General features: G+C 41.4%; 1 protein-coding gene across 4 annotated transcripts in view; it reads right to left on the minus strand.

Annotated features, from left to right (window-relative positions):
* Positions 1–20,188, minus strand: part of TBK1 (TANK binding kinase 1) — a 55,888-nt gene that overhangs the window by 4,334 nt on the left and 31,366 nt on the right. For 3 of the 4 annotated variants that reach the window (XM_048835922.2, XM_048835919.2, XM_048835921.2), the window contains 12 exons: positions 19,700–19,879; positions 17,066–17,262; positions 16,356–16,414; positions 13,869–13,960; positions 13,196–13,297; positions 5,988–6,063; positions 3,805–3,929; positions 3,627–3,703; positions 3,248–3,287; positions 1,668–1,769; positions 1,480–1,576; positions 76–182 (listed from right to left, as the gene is read on the minus strand). In XM_048835922.2, coding sequence (XP_048691879.1) covers positions 76–182; positions 1,480–1,576; positions 1,668–1,769; positions 3,248–3,287; positions 3,627–3,703; positions 3,805–3,929; positions 5,988–6,063; positions 13,196–13,297; positions 13,869–13,960; positions 16,356–16,414; positions 17,066–17,262; positions 19,700–19,879 — 1,254 coding nt within the window. The remainder of the gene's footprint in view (positions 1–75; positions 183–1,479; positions 1,577–1,667; positions 1,770–3,247; positions 3,288–3,626; positions 3,704–3,804; positions 3,930–5,987; positions 6,064–13,195; positions 13,298–13,868; positions 13,961–16,355; positions 16,415–17,065; positions 17,263–19,699; positions 19,880–20,188) is intronic. The other variant, XM_048835924.2, reaches the window with a different exon arrangement.

Here is a 20,188-nt window from a genome sequence, read left to right on the forward strand (position 1 = left end):
ATAAAAACACAAATTTTCTCTAATTCCTCTATAGAAAGCACATGAAAGTATTACAATTATCCACCTAATTCTTACCCAAGAGTCATTTCCACTAAAGTGTTTGAACTTGGATAGATTGGATTCATTGTATGTTTGATCCCAGTGGAAGCTGCAAATGTTTTCTGTCGCAGAGTTTCTTGTAACTGCAATAAATAAATAAGGTAAGTAAGTAACATGATCACAGGCCAACAAACTGCCATGTGCATTTCAATGTCCACCTTCAAATCCCTCCTTGAAATATTCCCCTACAAAAGCCATGACTATGGTTAGGCAGCTGTGCGCTGCCTATCATGCTGAGTAGTATTGACTCATGCTCTCTCCTGTCTGTCTGTTGCATTCTCTCATCTTACTCTTTGTAAGCTCTCAAGAACAGAGACAATCTCCCTGTTGTATGTTTGTCCAGTACCTAGCATAAAAGGGATCTGATCCATGACTGGGGCTCCTAGGCACAAGTAACATTATTAATAAATATAGTAATGACCCTGCTCCTCTCAGACTTTTGCTCAGGGAGATCAGCTGGATTCCCCCCCTTTTTACACTTGTGTTTTTTTTAAAAAGTAATTTTGTTGTACTAAAATATGTTTATTTGCCCTCAGACTTCTTTCTGTATTTGGGGACACTGTATAATGAAGACTAATACATATCATGTCTGAATGTCTTAAACGTTTGACACATCTTTAATGAATGGTTAGACTCTGCAGAAGAAAGCAAGATATACACTTTCATGCCTCTGATTTTTCCCCAGGAACCTGGTTTTGAACTGATTCTGGTGGCTCTGAATAGATCTGCGCTCCAAATGGCAACTGTCCGAGTGCTAAAAAATTCAATAATTCTGGCCTCATGGCAGAGATTTTAACAGTTTCTTCCAATTGTATATTGTTCCTAAAATGTGGTTTTACTGTGAAGAATGACTGTAAAAATGACACTGCGGGGTTTCATTGTTCTGATGCTCAGGCACAAGACTGGGACACAAGAATCCTGGTTTAACTCTGCCACAGAGTGAAAGAGAGCTTAAGCTAGTCTCTGTGCCTCAATTCCCTGTCTATAAAATGGGGATAATACGTCTCAACCTCAGAAGAATGTATGAAGATAAATTCATTAATGTTCAGGATGCTCAGAGATTATGGTGATGGGAGCCACATAGAAAAGATTGAGATGGAATCACTGAAAAACATCTGAAGTTGCTCAGTTGTTTTTTTTTAAACTGCTGATCCTGTAAACTCAGTCTGGACTCTGAATCAGGTGGCGTTCTATCCAGCTCACACATCACTAGCAATACAGCTTCTACAGGCCAAACTATTACATCTGTGCAGCCCTATTACTCTCAGTAGGTTTGCACAGATGTAAGTGGAACTTGGTAAACTATCCTGTTGAGGGAAATGGAATAGAATCCTTTGCTCACTCAGTCTAAAAACTGGACATAATTTAGGACCAGTATACCTCATTTATATAGTCCTGGTATTTGGATACCTCTTCTTCAATATCAAAACACTGTCTGGTGATCGTCAGTAACTGTTTCCTTAAATGAAGCATCTTTCTAGAAGCAAAAAAAAAAAGTATTTTAAAAAGGCAATCAGCAAAATCATGGTGCTGTCACAATGTTGAACTCTAATGAATCAGTCTCTTGCCTCAACCAGTCCTCTGCCTTGTCCAAAAATGTCTCATACTTGCTGACACATTCATCTTTGAACAGAGAGATGGCTTTTGTGGCATGTAAATTCAGCTTCTGCCTGCAATACAGAAATAATCAACTGAATATTGTTATAACACTTGCAGGACCTTCATTCCCCAAATGATTTTTTTAAAGTTTTGAGGCATACGAGGTATATATGAAGATTTAAAATGTCTAAAAAACCTTTATCCAACTTATTTTGTATGCTACCATAATGTGTTTATACTGGATGAACTGCCAGGTTATATTTCAAAATTAATTTCCAAGATGTTCCACTTTCAAATGTCCCATTTGAGGCAAAAATTTGGCTAGCTGTAACTATTATTTACAAACTATGCACTCATACTACTTTTTCCATTTGAAATTTGAAACCTTGATTATATTTAAGGAAAGGAAATGATGGATAGAAAGGACAGAGGAACTTCTTATTATAATTCATTATTTGTATTACCATAGTGCCTAGCAGCATCAGTCATGGACCATGACTCCACTGTGCTAGGCACTGTACTAACCGAACAAAAAGGCAGACCCATACCCCATTAAGCTTACAGTCTAAGTGTAAGACAAGAGGTGGATACAGATGAGCAAAGAAGGAGGACATAGACAATATTGGTCAGCTTGATAGGCAGTGGTCTCAGCACTAACCATGCTTGTGTGTGTGAACTAGGAAGTGGAATCCTGGAATGTGAAATTTTGGAAGACTACAACTCCCATGTCAGCGTTTAGGTTTTTACTGAACAAAGTCTTGAATGACGGCTAGTTGGTAATCTTACCTGTATGGTTTATATATGGACAAAGTACCTGTTTTCTCATTAATATCACACAACCGGCATCCACCCAGGAAACAGCTGAAATGCACACTGCTCACTTGCCTACCCAGTGATAAAGTGCTACAATTAAGACTGGAGTGGCCAGCCAGTAATTCTGCTGCCACCAAAAAGACCCAAGATCTAGGAGCTGAGTTCTCAGACCACCACCGCTGAAATTACTGCAATCGCAGAACAGAAAGCAATCTGTTATGCCATCCTCTAGCAATTTCCTTTTGGGAGTGTATGGAGTAAAAAGAGATGTGCTCAGGATCCCAAGTGACACTTGGAGACCCCAAAGGGAAAACACTGGAGCTCCACTGGTAGTAGCAAAGGCAGAACACTTTAGGGAGAGAAATCAACTATAGACATTCCTTAAAAGTAGCAAATTGGAAAGGAGGCAGGAATTACAAAATGTCTACTGGGTACAAGGTATTTTACATACACATGCACTCAAACCCATATATGCCCTCAGTCAAAGACCAATTAGTTAATTAACATCCACACTTCAAGGTATATAAAGTTACCCCATCTCTAGAAAGCAGATAATTATGATTAACAAATATGCATAAAATCTGTCATCGTGCTTGACAGAAATTGAAAGAAAGTTGCTGTTTGAAAGAGTTTATAATCTATATCGAAGAGGAACCAGCAGGAAAGGTAACTGCCAAAGATTTGTCAGGGACCTTAGCACAAGTGATATTTTTTTAAATGTAATTTTAACACTTACTTGTCAAATTTGTGGATTTGTTCCTCATTATAAGGAAGTCCTAGTATCAGAGGAAATCAAAGATATTACTGATTTAATTCTATTAAATTTAGCCATCATCCTACAGAATTGTTTTATCCCTGTCTGAGTAAGCATTAGGTAGCAAGCATGGACATTTACTTTTTTCAATGCAGACGTTTAAATTTATAAAACCAAAGTTGTGGTTCACTTGTTCCCTCAGATTATTTTCCTAACTTGTCCTACAGAGCACTCAGGACATATTCACTGTGGTTGGCCATTTCTCCCCATCACTACTAAAAATATCTGAACAGACTTAAGGCTGACTTGTCCTTTATACTTTTAATTATTCTTAATGTATACTAAAAATAGAATTACTTACTACGTTCTGCTTTGTCTTTCTTGAACTGATAATAAATATCTGTGATAGAACTCAGCAATACTTGTAGCTTTTCTGGACTAGAAGGGGGTGGGTGGAAACAAAAGGTTAATTATAATGAATGTAGGTCAGTACAGAAATGAGAATATGTTTAAGTAATGAATGTGAAGTTGTCACTTACTTTCTGTCTCTGGGATGTGTGCCTTCCTGATTTGCCCAGGTATCACTCAGCAATCCACCAGGAGACAGTTTATCTTCAATGTCATGAAGACTGGGCTCTATTGTTCCCCGAGAGCTAGAAAGCTGCTTAAGAACAACAGTTTCACCACTACTATTGCCAAAAATCACAAATGATCTTGCACTTGAGATGGGATTCAGTGCATTTTCACTTTATTATGGTGATAATAAATAATAAAATAATACCACCACCACCACCTAGTCCTCACTTCACTAATTGTCTCCAACTATAGGAATATGCCTAGACAACTTATGAAGTATTTAGCAGCTCAAATGTTCACTTTAAGAACATACAAATATGACATTATTAGGAAAAGTATCTTCTTTGGAGTTAATATTTCTGCCGATTCACATTTATTTTCTCAATAAGCAGTATCTTCTCTTTGTCTCTCTCTTTCACCTATCTTCATGCTTTTTCTCCTATACTGCCCAATCCTGGAACTTCCTCCCTGCTTCAGTGCATCAAACTCTTTCTCCATGAAGTCTCCTAACACCAACCTTCAACCATACAAATGCTGCAACCAACACATTACAAAAGACAAGAAAAATACAGTAAGATAGTCTTCCTCTAGATCTCCCAATGCATTTCGTGTTTTTTATTCACACTGTTAACACTACAGAAACAATAGCACTTGAAGACAGCAAGCTGACTTTTGTTTTGGCTTGCATATCAAAAAACTATTAACTGAATTCTTATTGCATGATCTTTATTTTGTTGGAGGGCAGTCCAGAAAGAACTCAGACTGACTTTCAGATTCCAGGTTGAGTCTGCATGAGCTGGCAGCTAAATATTATATATGTACACACACACACACTTTTAAACAGAGGAGGATCTGAAGTCACTGAGAAACATAAATCATGGAACTCTACAAATGTCATAAAAAATAACTTTCTAACCACACGACCTACCTAAAAACCCCCCACCTTTCCATGGTATTTGCCCAGATGAATGTATTATGTGCCTACCATTTTACTTTAATATTCTCTGTTTCTGTAATTTGCTAATAAATTCAGTTTTTATTTCATGACAACTAGGTTCAAGAGCCCAGTAGTGGCAGAGAATCAACAAAGAGCCCATCAGAGACACCATCATTATATCACCCTGAGTATGAGATTCCTGGCATGGCAGAGATGTAATCGCCATCCCCAAGATGAGCCACAAAGGGGAGTTAGGGTGGGCACAGGGACAGCTAAAATCCAGTAGGGTACTAGATATGATTATATGCCATACTAGCTCTTTCTGTGAGAGGCTCAAAGCTTCACTTTCTCTAGATCCCACAAGAATATTCCTGGTCTGTTTTGTATCTGACAATTAAAACTATAGTTTTTCACTCTCCTATTTACATAGCCTATAGAATAGGAACAACTTTGCTATAATACTATCCTCAGACAAATATTAAATTCTCCATTATTTAGTATTTTAAAATTTCCTTTTTTAATTTAAAACTCTGTAGATTTCAAAGGACATGGTAGTGACATGATTCATACACATTTTACAAAATACGTGAAGAACTTTGGGATCCTTCCAAATGAAATGCAAAATAAGCACATTTAGAGTTTTTAAAGCTTGGTGCTAAGGATATTTTTTTTGAGTGTCTGATATCTGGGATGATTCCTTCAGTGGACACATTGCTCTTTCTACTCGAATGTGCATGGGAGAGGTTTTGGGATGCCAGATCTGGGCAGAGCTCACCTCGGGCAGCTCCTCACAAGCGCCAACATACCCCTGCAGCTCCTAGGCGGAGGTGCAGAGGAGCAGCAGGGACATGTTGCCACTTGCGGGAAGTCGCCCGAGCTGAACGCTACCCAAATCCGGCACCCCAAAACCCCTACCCAACCCCCTGTCCTGAGCCCTCTCCCACAGCCCACGCCCCATACACCCTCCCAAAATGCTGGTTTATAGAGCTTTCCAGTTGGTAGAGTACCAGATAACACAGCTGTATTTTTCTTTAGAAAATAACCACACCACAATTTTCGTATGCAAAGAAACTCTCAGAAGAGGAAAGCTGCTAAGAAAATCTAGAGGTTTTTCCTTGTAGAAAGCATCTTTCAAAACTGCATCTTTGGACTTTTATACAGGTACACTCAATATTTTGAGAACTTCTTATTACAATATTAGATACTTACAAGCAATAGTTTAGTATGTATCTCTGAAATTTCATCCATTTCTGTTTCCAAGTGGATCTGCATCAGATTCTCGTATCTGTCCATAAAAATGTAATTCAGTTAAAAACATGACGGCTGTTCATACTTTTGTATTAAACAAACAAAGAACATGTTTTGGGGATTATTTTGTTCCTAGAACTGAAAACAAGAAGTTAATACAATTGTCTACCCTGTCCTAACAAAAGTTAGAAAGTTAAAAAAATCCATCAAAATTATGTGTAACTTTGAGAAGCAATCAATTTAAAAGCTTCCCTAAACAACAAACAAAACATTAGTTCAGTAACAGACTCTTGCCCCTTCATTCCATATTTTCGCTGAACCGTAAAAAAGTTTTAAACTACTTGCATTCCTAGCATTCCTGCTTTTTACTCATTACTTGTATTCTATAGACAGCTGAAATGTCTGGTGTAATCACCTCAATCTGTTTTTGAACTGTACCCCTTAAAAACAGTCAAACACATCAAGCACCAGTTCTCCAACGACTATGGAAACATCTTGGAAAACCTGGGTTATAACCAAATATGATAGGTAGGGCTGGTAGCATGGCCTATTAAGATTTCCCAACCACTTCCTATTATAAGACCCAGTTTTCAATTGCTTATAACTTTGCTAAACGTTAACCCTTCGGGTTGAAGTTTAATGCCAGGTGACTGCCTGAGACTGAATTGTTTCAGAAAGATTCAGCCAAAATGATTCTGCAGTTTCCAAGAATGATGATAGGGAAAAAACATGTCTGCCTGTGTTAAAAAAATCTGGTGACCTTTTTATTTATTTAGAAAAGCACTTGCATCACCATACTTTGGAGCAAACTATTAGAAATTTGGCATTGAGGTGGCCTTCGTATCAGGGATGTGCCTTTTGCTGCCCCTGTGGAAATCTGCTCAAACCTCACCAAGTTATAAGCCTTTGAAAAATTGAAGTTTTCATATGCTAAGTAAAGCTGTGATTTGCACCTCATGTAGACATACCCACACTACCTGTACTCTAGTTAGCTTGCTAAAAAGAGAACTAAGGATGCCATGGTGCAGGTTTCAGGGTAGGCTGCAGAAACCTACCCAGTCCTGCTGGGTACATACTCGCTTGTGCAGCCGTGCTGTGGCATCCTCACTTCTATTCTTAGCAAGCTAGCTAGAGTACAGCAAGCATGGGTCTGTCTACATTAGCTGCAAATCACACCTGCAGCTGCAGTGTAAACAAACCCTTAGAGTTTAAGAACTAAAATATCCAAAGATTCTGTACACACTGAGCATGCTCCAGCCCAGGGCTGAGCAGTACTTTTCCTGCAATTACAGCTCTGATTGCTGTGCTCCGTGGAGGGACCAGACGCTAGACATAAAAACAGGGAGACTGTCTCTCCCATTCTCAGAATTCACTCCCTACTGGGTCCAGTCAGTGTGGTAGACGAAGCTGCCTGATTTGAATACAGAGACTACAAGAGGCAGCCCAGCAATGGGAGAAAAGGTGGGACAAGGAATCTAGGGATGCAGACTGGGACTGTAGGCTTGGGGGGGGGGGGGGTGAGACTGGAACAGGGGGGGCAAAGAGACCAGTGGATGGCAGGGGGGAAAAGGTGGAGGCAGGAGAGATAGATATAATAAGCCAGGGTATAGGGGTAAAACTGGGACCGGCTGGGCAAACAGACTGGGATAAGGAGCTGGAGTAGGTAGGGACATTGAGATTGAAGCCTGGGGAGAGAAAACAGGACTGGGGAATGTGGAGGCTTTGGCCAGGGGAGGGGGGAGGAAAGAGAGCAACAGATCAGACAAGGAGAGGGGAAGGAGAGAAAAAGAGACTAGAACCAGGATGAAAAATCTGAGGACTAGAGACGGTCACTTACTACATAAGGAGAATGGGGCTGGGATGAGAAAGAGACAGGACTTTGACAGGGTCAGGTTGGGTCAGATGGGGCAAAAGGGTTCATGCTCCAGGGGAATGGGAAGAAAAGTCTGTATCTGCTAGAGCACACTCCTCTGCAGAGCCTGGAATGGAACCCCAAACACCCAAGCCTCACCATTCTTCTGCTCTCAAATATCTGTGCAACCAATGGGAAAAGCGTTTCATCCCCCCTTAGTGCAGGTCCACATAGAGGATAACAATGTACTACTGCTATCAGGTAGGCCCAGATGCTCAAAAGGAGTTAGATGCCATGTCCCTATTACAGACAGCTAAAACCTGAGTTTGGTACCATGGCAATGCACAAAACCCCCTGCCAAACCCTGCAGGTGCCTACACTCGCTCTACGCCCAAGTTTTTGCACTAAAAGTTCCCTAGGTGCCTACATTTCTGCCTCTGAGCATGCACACAGCTTACTCCTGGGGGAATTCTGCATCACTGTGCGTGGGCATATGTCATGTACCACGCATATTTTTTATTTTTTGCAGAAAACAGCTTCAGCTGAAAAGTTGCTGCAGTTCCACCTTTTGCCTACCAGAACGCGTAGTGGCACTAGAAGAGAGCAGCAGCTCCCAGCAGAAAAGAACTTCTGCAGTTCCACCTTTTGCCCACCAGAGGGTGCTGTGGCGCTAGACACAGCAGCCGCTCCTGGCAAGCCCCAGCTATGATAGGGAAGAGAAAAAGCCTGCCTGCCTTCACTGTGAAGGCCAGGTCGGGAGACAGACAGTGTGGGGCTGCTGGGAGGTCAGACAGGGCTCATAAGGGCTAGTGGGGGACGACAGGGCAGAGGGGGAGGGCGGTGCAGAGCTACAGGGGAAAAGGGGTGGCTGAGTGGGGGCATAGAGACACATGGGGATGGAGGTGCAGGGACACATGGAGATGAGGGGAGGGGTTGGCTGAGAGGGTGCAGGGACACATGGGCAGAGGGGAAAGGGGTGCAGAGCTACAAGGGGGTAGGGGGATGGCTGAGTGGGGGCACAAAGACACATGGGGACAGGGGCACATGTGCCTGACTGAATGGGAGAGGCTAAGGGTCAGCCAGGATCAGCATGGGGATGCTCCCTAACAATCTCTCCCCGCCCCCCGAAAATACCTGTTCCATATTTTTCCCGCCCATACCCAACAACCCTTCAAGTTCATACCCAGCCTCCTTCCCATCAATTACTTCCTTCTCCCTCAGCTCCTCCGTTACCTCGACTCCCCCAAGTCTTTGCACTGCTTCTGAGGGGTCCGGGGAATACGGTTCTATACTGTAGTTTAAATGAATTATTACTCAGAATTCTGTATTAATATGCCTAGTAAGGAATCTATTTGTCTAAAAACATTTCCTGAATCTTTATTATTATCTGTATTGTTACAGACATACTTGCTGACAGGTATTTTGAAATAAATTACTAAAATAATTGAAACTGGTGTGATTATATGGTGTTATTTTGACAAATAAAATATGCAGAATTTTAAAATATTGTGTGCAGAATTTTAAATTTTTTGGTGCAGAATTCCCCCAGGAGTAACAGTTGCATCTCTGAAGGTGTCTTGTCACCTATCTCCTAACTAAGTCACACACTGATTGACAAACAGGCACAAAGATAGGCATTCAACCACCTAAATCACATATGGGGTCCAAATGAAATGAGAGCAAGTGACAGAAAATGCATATAGAAGAATGAGAATGACTGTATAGCATGGTGGTTAACACATTCACCCAATGAGTGGGAGACCCAGGATCCAGTTCCCCTGCTCCAGTGACTAATTATTTATCCAGAGTACAACAACTTCAACAGGAGAGAATGAGGGCATGTCACATAAAAATATCACATTACCCAATGGTTAGAACACTCACCTGAGAGATGGGAGATCAAGTCTGATCAAGTCTTCCTCCCGCTCTGGCAGAGAGATGGCAATTGAACCTAGGTCTCCCACATCCCAGGTGAGTGCCCTAACTATTGGTCTAAAATTTAGAAGGTGGGCACCACCACCAGAAACAGCTCCTTGCTAAAACAGAGTAAGGCATCTAACTCTAAAGAGGGTACCCAACTTCAGAATCGCAAACAGGCACCTATCTCCATGAGAGGAGCAGGGCTTAGCACATACCCTTCTCATCAGCATCTTCCGCTGGCTAGCTTAGGCGCCTCCATGTCTAGTGTGGTGGCTTTTGTGAATTGCAGTCTAAGGTAGAACTCTGCAGCGGGACTGTGATCCCATGGGTCCTAAGACCTGCTGCCATAATAGCAGGAGCAGGTAAAATGTAGTTTGTTGTGGGCATGATGGGGGGGGGGGCAGGAAAAAATAAAAGACTGTGGTAATTTGTGGGAAAATACTAAATCTCTCATCAGTTTGTCATAAATAGAATTTCAGCAATGTAAAGCAAGTTTTTCTCTTTTTTTAAAATAAAGATTTTAATACTTAAATTTAAGTGAGGCCTAGAAAGAGATTTGATGTCTATTATCACAAGAGTTAAAATATTTTTATATGGTTTAAGCAAGATTTGTTTTATTCTATTAGTGGTAAAAATTGTGCCTGAATTCTGTGTGTGTATCCCATATATATGCTGGTGGGAGCGTGTGTGTGTATCCCATATATATGCTGGTGGGAGCGTGTGTATCCCATATATATGCTGGTGGGAGCGGGATAAAAATGCAAGAACCAATGCAGGAGCGGGTGGGAGTGTGTAATGCAAGGTGGGATAGGAGTGGGATTTTTAAAAAAATAGTCCCGCGCAGGGCTCTAGTCTAAGACACCTATCTCTTACCATTTATTGTAAAGGAACTTATGCACCTAACTAAGGCTTTGAGAATCAGAGTGATTTTTCCAGGTATCTAACTTCTTTGAGCATTCAGCCCTCACTCCTTTAGCTCAAGCAGCAGAGGTCTGTGTGGTGGATCTAAAAGGTGTCAATGTGATGCTACAAGATGCAATTTCTGTTTTTTCAGTTTGATTTTTTTAAATTAAGGCAATCATGCAAAAATCAGTACATTAAAATAATATTTTTAAGGTTGCAAAAACAAGCACTCAAAAATTAGGCAATGCCAGAATTAAGGCTGCTTGTACAACCTTAATTTGACCCTGTGTGTGTATACATTATGATACAGTTTTTAATTACATGATCACATATTCTTGACTTATAGCAAACCTATATATGAGGTATTAAGTACACATATTAAGCATTAATATAACAGATATTTAGCCCAAATTAGCCTGTGCATTTGTTATAATCCTGTTCACTTATCCCATAACACTTTCCATTTGATGAAGAAAGCTTTGGCTTAAGTAGGTAGGAAAACTGTCAGTATCATATACACCTCTACCCCAATATAACGCGGTCCTTGGGAGACAAAAAAATCTTACCACGTTATAGGTGAGACCATGTTATATCGAACTTGCTTTGGCCCCCCCGTTCCCTGTTCCTTGACCGCCTCCTCCAGAGACCCCCCCCTCCCTAATCTCCCCCAGGACCCCACCCCCACCCAACCCCCCTGCTCCCTGTCTCCAGACTGCTCCGACCCCTATCCACACACCCCGACCCCTGACAGGCACTCAGCAGCAGCGGCGGGAAGCGGAGCACCATGGCGGGAAGCTGGCAGAGTAGAGCGGGCTGGGGCCGGGCTGCTCCGCTTCCACCACTGCCGGTGAGTGCGGGGGGATCCTTCCCCCAAGCCCCCTCCCCCGAGCGATATGGCTGGGGCCGGGGCGAGGGAAGTGGAGTGGGCTGCTCCCGGCCCCCTGCTAATCCCTCAGGGCACTCTGGGACTGCAGGGCCCCAAAAGTGCCCCCCCACAGCTCCTGCCTCCCAGACTCTGGGGGGGGGAGCCCCTGACCACCCCCGAGACCCTCTGCCCCTTATCCAACCCCTCGGCCCCGGCCCTGCACCCTTTACACACTGCTCTGAGCTTTGTCGGAGCTTTACCACGTTGTATGCAAACCTGCGTTATATCAGGTTGCGTTATATCGAGGTAGAGGTATAATTATTTCCTCATAGCAACAGAAAGGAAGTTACCTTCACAAACCTATTTATCCTGGTACAAGCCTAGGAGGTGTCTTCACCCCCTTAGTACCTGGAATGAATGTGCTCAGAATAATGTTAAGGGTGCATCATGACCTGGAATGCATGGGTTCGGAACAAAAGATAAAGGGGTACACCATGGTACCAGAAATAAACAAGGTAAAAAGCTGATTAATTAAATCCAGTTTCAGGTGATGTATATAGTACCTTTTACTAGTAAAGAGGTAGAGTATAAAAAGATGGCTTTAAGGATCTAATTTCAAGGAGCACACATGCTGCACAGGACCGCTCTCAGGAGATTGGTATTGTGCAGAACCCTTTTCCTGTACTATATTAATAAACCTGACTGAATTGGTTATTTGGTCTCGAGTATATTTCATAACGAAATAACAAACCAAAGTGTGGCCAGACAATTGACTATACAAATTATTAAAACGTACTGTAATTTCCACAGGACCCCTGTCTCTTGCAGTGTACAGGACGAACCTGCTCTAGGGATGAATCAGGGCTGTATAGTGAAGGAGACTATTGTCTGTAGTATCCCAGCTTCTTCTGTAGCAGACTTTGAAGGGTATGTAGTGAACGAGACAGGAGATCGCAGGAAGAGTAAGATGGTGTCATGGTTAAGGCATGCAACCTCAAGTCTACCTGCACAGGCAATCTTAACTCTGGCATTTCCTAACTTGTGAATGCTTGACTTGCTATGTTAATAATGTTCTTTTAACGTAGTTTTTTGTTTGTCATATTTATAGAAATATTAAAGACAATCATGTATTACAATGTTAAAATCCACTCTCTGCAGCAGGGAGCCCAGGTCTTTAACAACCTGCTTTCATTACACTTTTATTTATCTTTAAAATCATATGCAGGGCAAGCTTACTGCTTTAGCCACTACCATATGACTGAACTACTAGATTATTTGTCCTACCTTTTACTGTAGCTCCCTAAGCCATCAAGAGAACTCAGGCATGGAGGGGGGAAGGAGAGAAGAGTAATACACACTACTCAACAGTTACTCTCCTTTCCACTAAATTAAGGAACAACATTCAGTGAGGTCCAAGACCACTCCTGTCCTCACTTGGTGCTAGGCCATTGCCATCGGTGAAACAATTGTAATTAAAAAGAAATCACCTTTTTTGTGTGCAGACACATGGTAAAAAAAGTTATCTTTAAATACAGCTGTCACTGAGAAGAAACAACTACAAATTCAGCCAGTAGCCACTGGCAGTGCAATGTATTTACTTCCAAAGAACAATACAGTGTTTCTACTCACATTTTCCCAGCTATCTCAATGTTCCTGTTGCAGAAATCCAGCTTGATGACAACCTCTGTCTTTTTGTGCACCGTTTCATTGTAGTCTTCCCTGATTATTTCACTGGAAAGAATAGCATCAGTCTATCAAAAAAAAGTTTTCACTTCCTTATCACATACCTTTGCCTACAGTAAAAATGGCTGGTAATAATGAAGAGTAATATCTCTAAGATTTTACATATTATTGTCATATAAAATTTTATGCCAATGTTCTGGCGGACATTACTTCAGTAATAGTTTAGTAGCTAGAGAGATCTTTCACAATCCTATTAACAACATGAACTACCAAAATCATTATTTAAAATTTTGAAATTCATTAATTATTTGTCCATGCTGGTCATATGTTCCGACACTATACTTAAGTTAAAATTATCCAAACTTCTGTAGGAGCCGATTAAACTAAATAACATGGATACCTAGGATCTAGTGTTCAGAAACTGGGTCTTCAGAGTTTCCCCTGATGAGGGAGAAGGAAACATCTGAGAGACTGTGAAAGTCGACTCATACTCATGGTCGAGGGGAAGGAAGAAAGCTTCAGAAGTCATTGGAAGCCCACAAAATTATGCAAGGTGTGAACGACCAGAACAAGTCTTGGTAAAGAAACCATGCCCAGCAAAATTCAACCAATCACTTACATTAACCATCGTATTCCTTTTCGCATTAATTCCTGGTAAAGCAGCAAAGCATTGGCAACTCTACAGGCATAGCATACAACACCTGTTACTCCCTGACAGAGAAATAAACAATGTCAGTACTAATTCAGTGTTCACAACACTGTAGTTTGTTTCTAGTCAATGGATCACAAGAAAGCAACATTGATTAATATTAGAAGAAATTAGAACATGAAGATGGTAAAACAAAATGGGGTAACTTTGCCCATAAATTAGTGTGTATGGGGGGAATCCACATACTTATTATGGTAGCATAGTTAAAGCAAAGATGAGTTTTCCATTACACTGAAATTTCACTGTCTTTGTTAGGCATGAAAATAAGTCTGTCATAATCAAAGTTATACCACATACTCTTGGGAGTTCAGATTTAATTTTCTGGAAAGTTACAAGTAAATGTATTCAGTAGTGTATAGGAATGTAAAGAATTTTTTTTTAAATAATACATTTTCAAAATTGTAGGGCCTCATTGTAGGGTCCCATTTTTTGGCATACACCCAATTCTGCTTACAAACTTTGTTTTAACACCTGGAATTCTAGGTAGATATACGTCTAAACAAAATCTCAAGCAGAAGCTAGTTTAACTTTTTTTTTTTTTTAATTAAAAGTTACTGATATTATTACTCATAGCTTACTACTTATGCCATAGACTATGATAAATACTTAGAGGATTTACCAATACACTGGAGTCATGAGCAGGGGGCGTGGCCTCAACCAGAAGAGGCAGGGCCTTAAATCCCCAGGCCCTTTAAGTCCAGCTACAGTAGTGGCGGCTGGGAGCCCAGGGCCCTTTAAATCACCCCCAAGCTACCAGCTGCAGAGGCAGCTGGGAACCCCGGGGCTCAGGAGCTATTTAAAAGGCCCAGGGCTCCAGCTGCCGCTACTGCAGAGGAGACCTGGGCCCTTTAAATCACTGAGGAGCCCTGGGTGCTCCTGGCTGCCACCGCTACCCCGGGGCTCTGGGCTCTGGCAGAGCTTTAAAGGACCTGGGGCTCCGCTATGGTAATGGCTGCCGGAGCCCCAAGCCCTTTAAATCCCCGCCTGAGACCTGCTGCCCAAGCCCTGGGGTAGCGGCAGCCAGGCTCAGTCGGGGATTTAAAGGGCCCCAGGGCTCCAGCCGCCGTTACCACCCCAGCCCTTTAAATCCACTCTGGAGCCCAGCCGCCGCTACCCAGGGCTTCAGCAGCAGAGCTCCGGCGAGGATTTAAAGGCCCGGGGTGGGAGCTCCAGGGCCCTTTAAATCCCCACCAGAGCCCCCCCCACCCCTACTCCAGGGCTCGGGCAGCAGGGGTCAGGTGGAGATTTAAAGGGCTTGGGACTCACGCAGCCGCTGTCGCCCTGGCCCTTTAAATCCCCACCAGAGCCCTGCCGCCGCTACCCCAGGGCTTCGGCAGCAGGTGAAAATTTAAAGAGCCGGGGCGGTATCAGCGGCTGGAGCTCCGGGGCCCTTTAAATCCCTGCCACAGCCCCACCGCCGCTACCCCAGGGCTTTAAATTGCCCTCTGGGAAAGTTGGTCCTGGTATGGCACACCCGAGCGTACCGGCTTACTTTCACCTCTGCTTTTCAGATTAAAAACTTATTTATCTGAAAGTTATCTAACCTGTAGGGTATTTTTAAATAAAATATTTTTGTATAAGACTAGATGATTTTCTGCAATAACCTTAACTTTTAAATATTCTTATTTTGTCTAGGATAAGACTATGAAAGACCACCAGTTAATTGATTTTTTTACCCTTTAAATATTCACTTACCATTAACTATGCACTGTATTGCATATTATAGCAAACGTTTCTTAAAAGCTGAAGTGGGGAGGGTAGGAAAACATTTTCTTTCACTGTAAATGAACTCAACTTGTATAAATCCATTAGACATATAAACCTGCTATAACAGTGGTTTTCAACCTGTGGTCTGCAGACCTTTGGGGGTCCGCAGACCGTCTATGATTTTCAAAGGGGTCTGCAACTCCTTTTGAAATATTTAGGAGTTCACAAATGAAAAAAGGTTGAAACCCACTGTAGTATAATAAATCTTAATTCAGCCCTTTCTCAGGAAAAAGTCCCATTGATTTCAATGCAAGTTTTGCTTGAGCAATGATTTTGGGATTTGGTCCTTAATTTCTTCAGCACTGACTTTCCCCTCAAGAAAATCATAACCAACAAAATGCAGATGAGGAATAATAATGCACAGCACTTATATAACGCTTTTTGCCTTCAAAGTAATTTACAATCATTAGCCACTTAAAACTCATAGTTTAATATAAATATAAGGTACTAATTGAGAGAAAGAGCTAATATATATATTTGTCATTTGTTATCCTCACACACACACACTTATAAAAGCAATGACCATTAAAAAACAAACAAGATGGCTGGCATTATTCAATTCAGCATTAGGTAGCTTTAGTTTATTTGAGATAGCAATTTAATTCTTGTTCTAATTAAATAAATACTCACTTTAGCCATACTGGCATCACTGTCCAAGTCATACCGCTGATGTACTTTAGGAAGTGAAACTGAAACATAAGAGATGGACTTTTATTTTATATTTCATATGTAATAAGTCTGTAATACATTAGTGCATACACAATATAAGTTTTGGTTTAGAAACATTTCTTTTATGTGTTCAGTGAAACATCAAATTTAGTAAGAACTGCTTCTGTTAAAAGACTAGAAAGACTAATCAGAGCTCAAGAACACTTGCATTTCCAGATATTACTGGAAATTAGAACAACATTAGTTAGGAGTGCTATTTTATAAAATTCCTTTCAACTTATTTAAATACTGTGGTTCACAAAAGGATTGTAGAATTCTATGCAAATTACTAAATCCTACCTATATTAATGCTCAGGGACCAGGACTTTTAAAAAAAATTGTCTAAAATTAGATTTTAAATGCATATTTAAGCATCAAAATAAGTGGCCTGATTTTTCTGAGTGCTGAGCACCCAGCAGCATCTATTGATGTCAATGGGAAGCGATGGATACTCAGCACTTAGGAAAACCAGGCCTGTTTAGGTGCCTAAATATGGACAAACTCTTGATCCAAGATTTTAATATATTTATCAGAGGTCAGAAATATTCAGTAATCAATCCTATTTTCAAAGAACATTTATAAGCAGCCTAATCTTGTTTATTTAACAACAGTCAGAAAAGACTTCAACATACTTTCTTCATAGATTAATCCTATGATGTTTGCAGCCTCTCTGCTTATTATAATTATAGGATTTTCTTCAGTGGTTTTGGGAAAATGTTGTGCCAATCTTCCAGGCTCTAGTACTAGACGGCGGCCTTCGTATATCATTTCTTGGTTCTGAGAAGTTATTTTTGTCTGTTTGTAGACCAATTCATGAAATATGGCAGCTCTGTAAGAAAAACATTACACTTAGGAAACAATCAGATCAAATTCACTAAAATGCAACAGAGTGCAAACAATTCATAGTTTTTTTTTTAAAATATACCTTTTATATTTAGTGAATTAAGTATTGGTTTTGTTCCTATATAACTTATTAGATTTATACAAATAATAAGCAGTGTGCAGCCTACCTAAGATTCTGGGAACTCCTGCAAAAATTACAAAAATTAAATTAAATTGCCTGCAGAACACCAAACTCCTCTCCACACATCTGATTTCTCTCAAAGGCCCATCTCTGCAACAGCCTGCATAAATAGATATGTTTTGAAGGGCAAAAAAATAGGGTGACTTTGGACCCAGTGATGGAAGCCTAACCCAGAGCTCGGAGCCTCTCACAGAGAACACTCTACTCTCAGCCCCTCTCTTAAGTTGACGGAGTCAGCTCTACTGATCGCAAGTGTGGCAGTATGGCACAAGGAGAAAGGCAGTGTCTCAAGAAGTGAAGTCACAGAACATTTAGGGCATTTATATATCAAACCCAGCACCTTGAATGCAAACTAGAAACTCACAGGTAGCCAGTGCAGATCATGGAGCACTAGTGACCAGGAAATAAAGCATTTGTTGTACTAGAGACAATCAGTTCTTCAACTCTGGTATCCTATTTCCAACAGTGGCCAATAATACTTACTGGCCATAATCTATCACCTAGTCCAGCACTTCTCAAACTTTAACAACCCGAGGAGCCGCATTTTGATGTAAATTTTTTTGAGGTCCCCCAGGTCCTGCGCTCAGCTCCAGGCTCCACCTTCCTTCCTCCCTCCCCCAAGGCTCCACCCCATCCCACTTCTTCCCGCCTCTGCTCCACCTCTGCCCCTCTTCTTCCTTGCCTCCTCCCTCGAGCACACCCCATCCCCAATCCTTGCCCCCCCATCCTGCACACCACTGAACAGCTGTTCACCCGTGTGCAGGAGGCACTGGGAGGGAGGGGGAGGAATTGATCAGTGGGACCAGCAGCCCTGAACATGATTCTGCCCCCTAGCCCGAGTGCACCCTGTCCCTGCTCCTTCCCCTCACTCCCAGAGTCTCCTGCACGCTGCTGAACAGCTGTTCCCCGGAGTGCAGGAGGTGCTGGGAGGGAGAGGGAGGAGTTGATCAGTGGGGCCCGTGGACCCCTTGGAGTACCCTCACAGACCCCAGTTTGAGAAACGCTGACCTAGTCAATTGTCCAGTGCTGTGCATTACAGAACAAATCTTCATGACACCTGCAGGTGATGATCTTACACCCTGAAGCATGAGAATATACATACTAAAATAGGTCTGAACCAGTTACAAATATTGTTATCCACCCTTTTTAAGAATCCATATGATAAAAAGACAGATTTTTCTTAAGGAACAGTAGAAGCGGAATTTGTGAAGAGAAAAGCTAGATTGGAGCTCAATGACAGTGTGAGAAGAAACAAAATAGATCCTTTAAAAAGTTTCATATCTTTAAAATATTTTAGATTGAAGAAAGTCCCTGCCCTGAAGAGTTTACAATTTGTTTCTTGTACAGCACCAACATGTTTTTGGCACTTAAGGTGTATAGTTAAACAGAAAAAATACAAAACAGAAAAGCAATCTAATTAAAAATGGTAAGACTGATCAAAGAGAAGCATTACAAAAGATTCCTGTGACAGAGTGCTGCAATCAAAACAGCTGAGTCACCACTCTGACCACATCAATTAATTCCCCCTGGATGGACCTAACTGTGCCTAACCAGTGGATTAAAATGAGCTGGAAGAGGACTAATGAGCTAATTGGCACATTAATGCAGAACACAGAAGAAACCACAGGAAGGAACCAATGTGGGCTATAGATATAGGCTAACAGAGCCAGAACTAAGAAGGATCTTGGGACAGAGAGATCTCTTCTGTCTCCTCAGCAGAGGGGTGATATATGTGTAATATGATGCTGTAAATATGGTGTATAGATCTCTAAAGGTGGCGGGGAAAGCAATGTAAATAAACTACACTGTGGTGAATAACAACTGAAAGTCTCCAAATAGTCTGACACAGCAGAAGACAGGAGCGGGACCTTGCCCTGTCACAATTTCTTCGAGAACATAGTACTTGGGCTCTGTTGCCAAAGGCTGAATCACAGAGAAAAAGAAAGGGACAAACCAATAAGAGGCCAGACCAAAAGAAATAATGTACACCTATTCACATCATATTATATATATATATATATATATACACATACACACATACATATATACACACACAGTGCTTGACATGGGAAGGCCTTACAAGCTTGCAGCACACATCATCATCATCATGCATTTCTCTTCCCCCCAACCAGATAACTGTCAAGGAATGGCTACTGAATCTGTCAAACTGATGTGATCTGAGGTCACAGCATTATTTGCCTGGATAAGACAGAAGTAGTGAAAATATGGAAAGAATGCTTACGTATTATAGCTGTGAATATAAACTTTGTGTGAGGTCATTTGCTGTAGTGAAAAGACATGAATTATTCTTCGGTGGAGTATGTCACTGGTCTCTGCAAAAAACTGGTCAAATCCCCAGCATTTTTCCTGATCTGCTTCAAGAATGTTTGCAAGAACAGGTGTGAGCAGTACTTGCAGGCCCCTGTGGATACACAAAAAAGAGACAACACACATTGGAATGTTTCTCATTCTGACATTATAAGATCTCCCTATTGGACAGATCACAAGTAGGATGTTTTTGTGCTTTGAGAAATTCTACAACATTCCTTTCCTTTACTGTTTGACAGCTTCTGTTCAACAACATTGCCCACTGTTCTTCCTGAATAGGGACAGTACATACCATATTCACTTTTTTGAAATTTGAGTACCAAATATTTTGCCTTTGGAATTTGGCAAAACTGAATCCTAATTTCATCATGAAGGCAGGGATAGGGGCAAGAAGCACTCAAAG

Source organism: Caretta caretta, chromosome 1 (assembly GCF_965140235.1).
Source record: "Caretta caretta isolate rCarCar2 chromosome 1, rCarCar1.hap1, whole genome shotgun sequence".
Classification (NCBI taxonomy): domain Eukaryota; kingdom Metazoa; phylum Chordata; order Testudines; family Cheloniidae; genus Caretta; species Caretta caretta.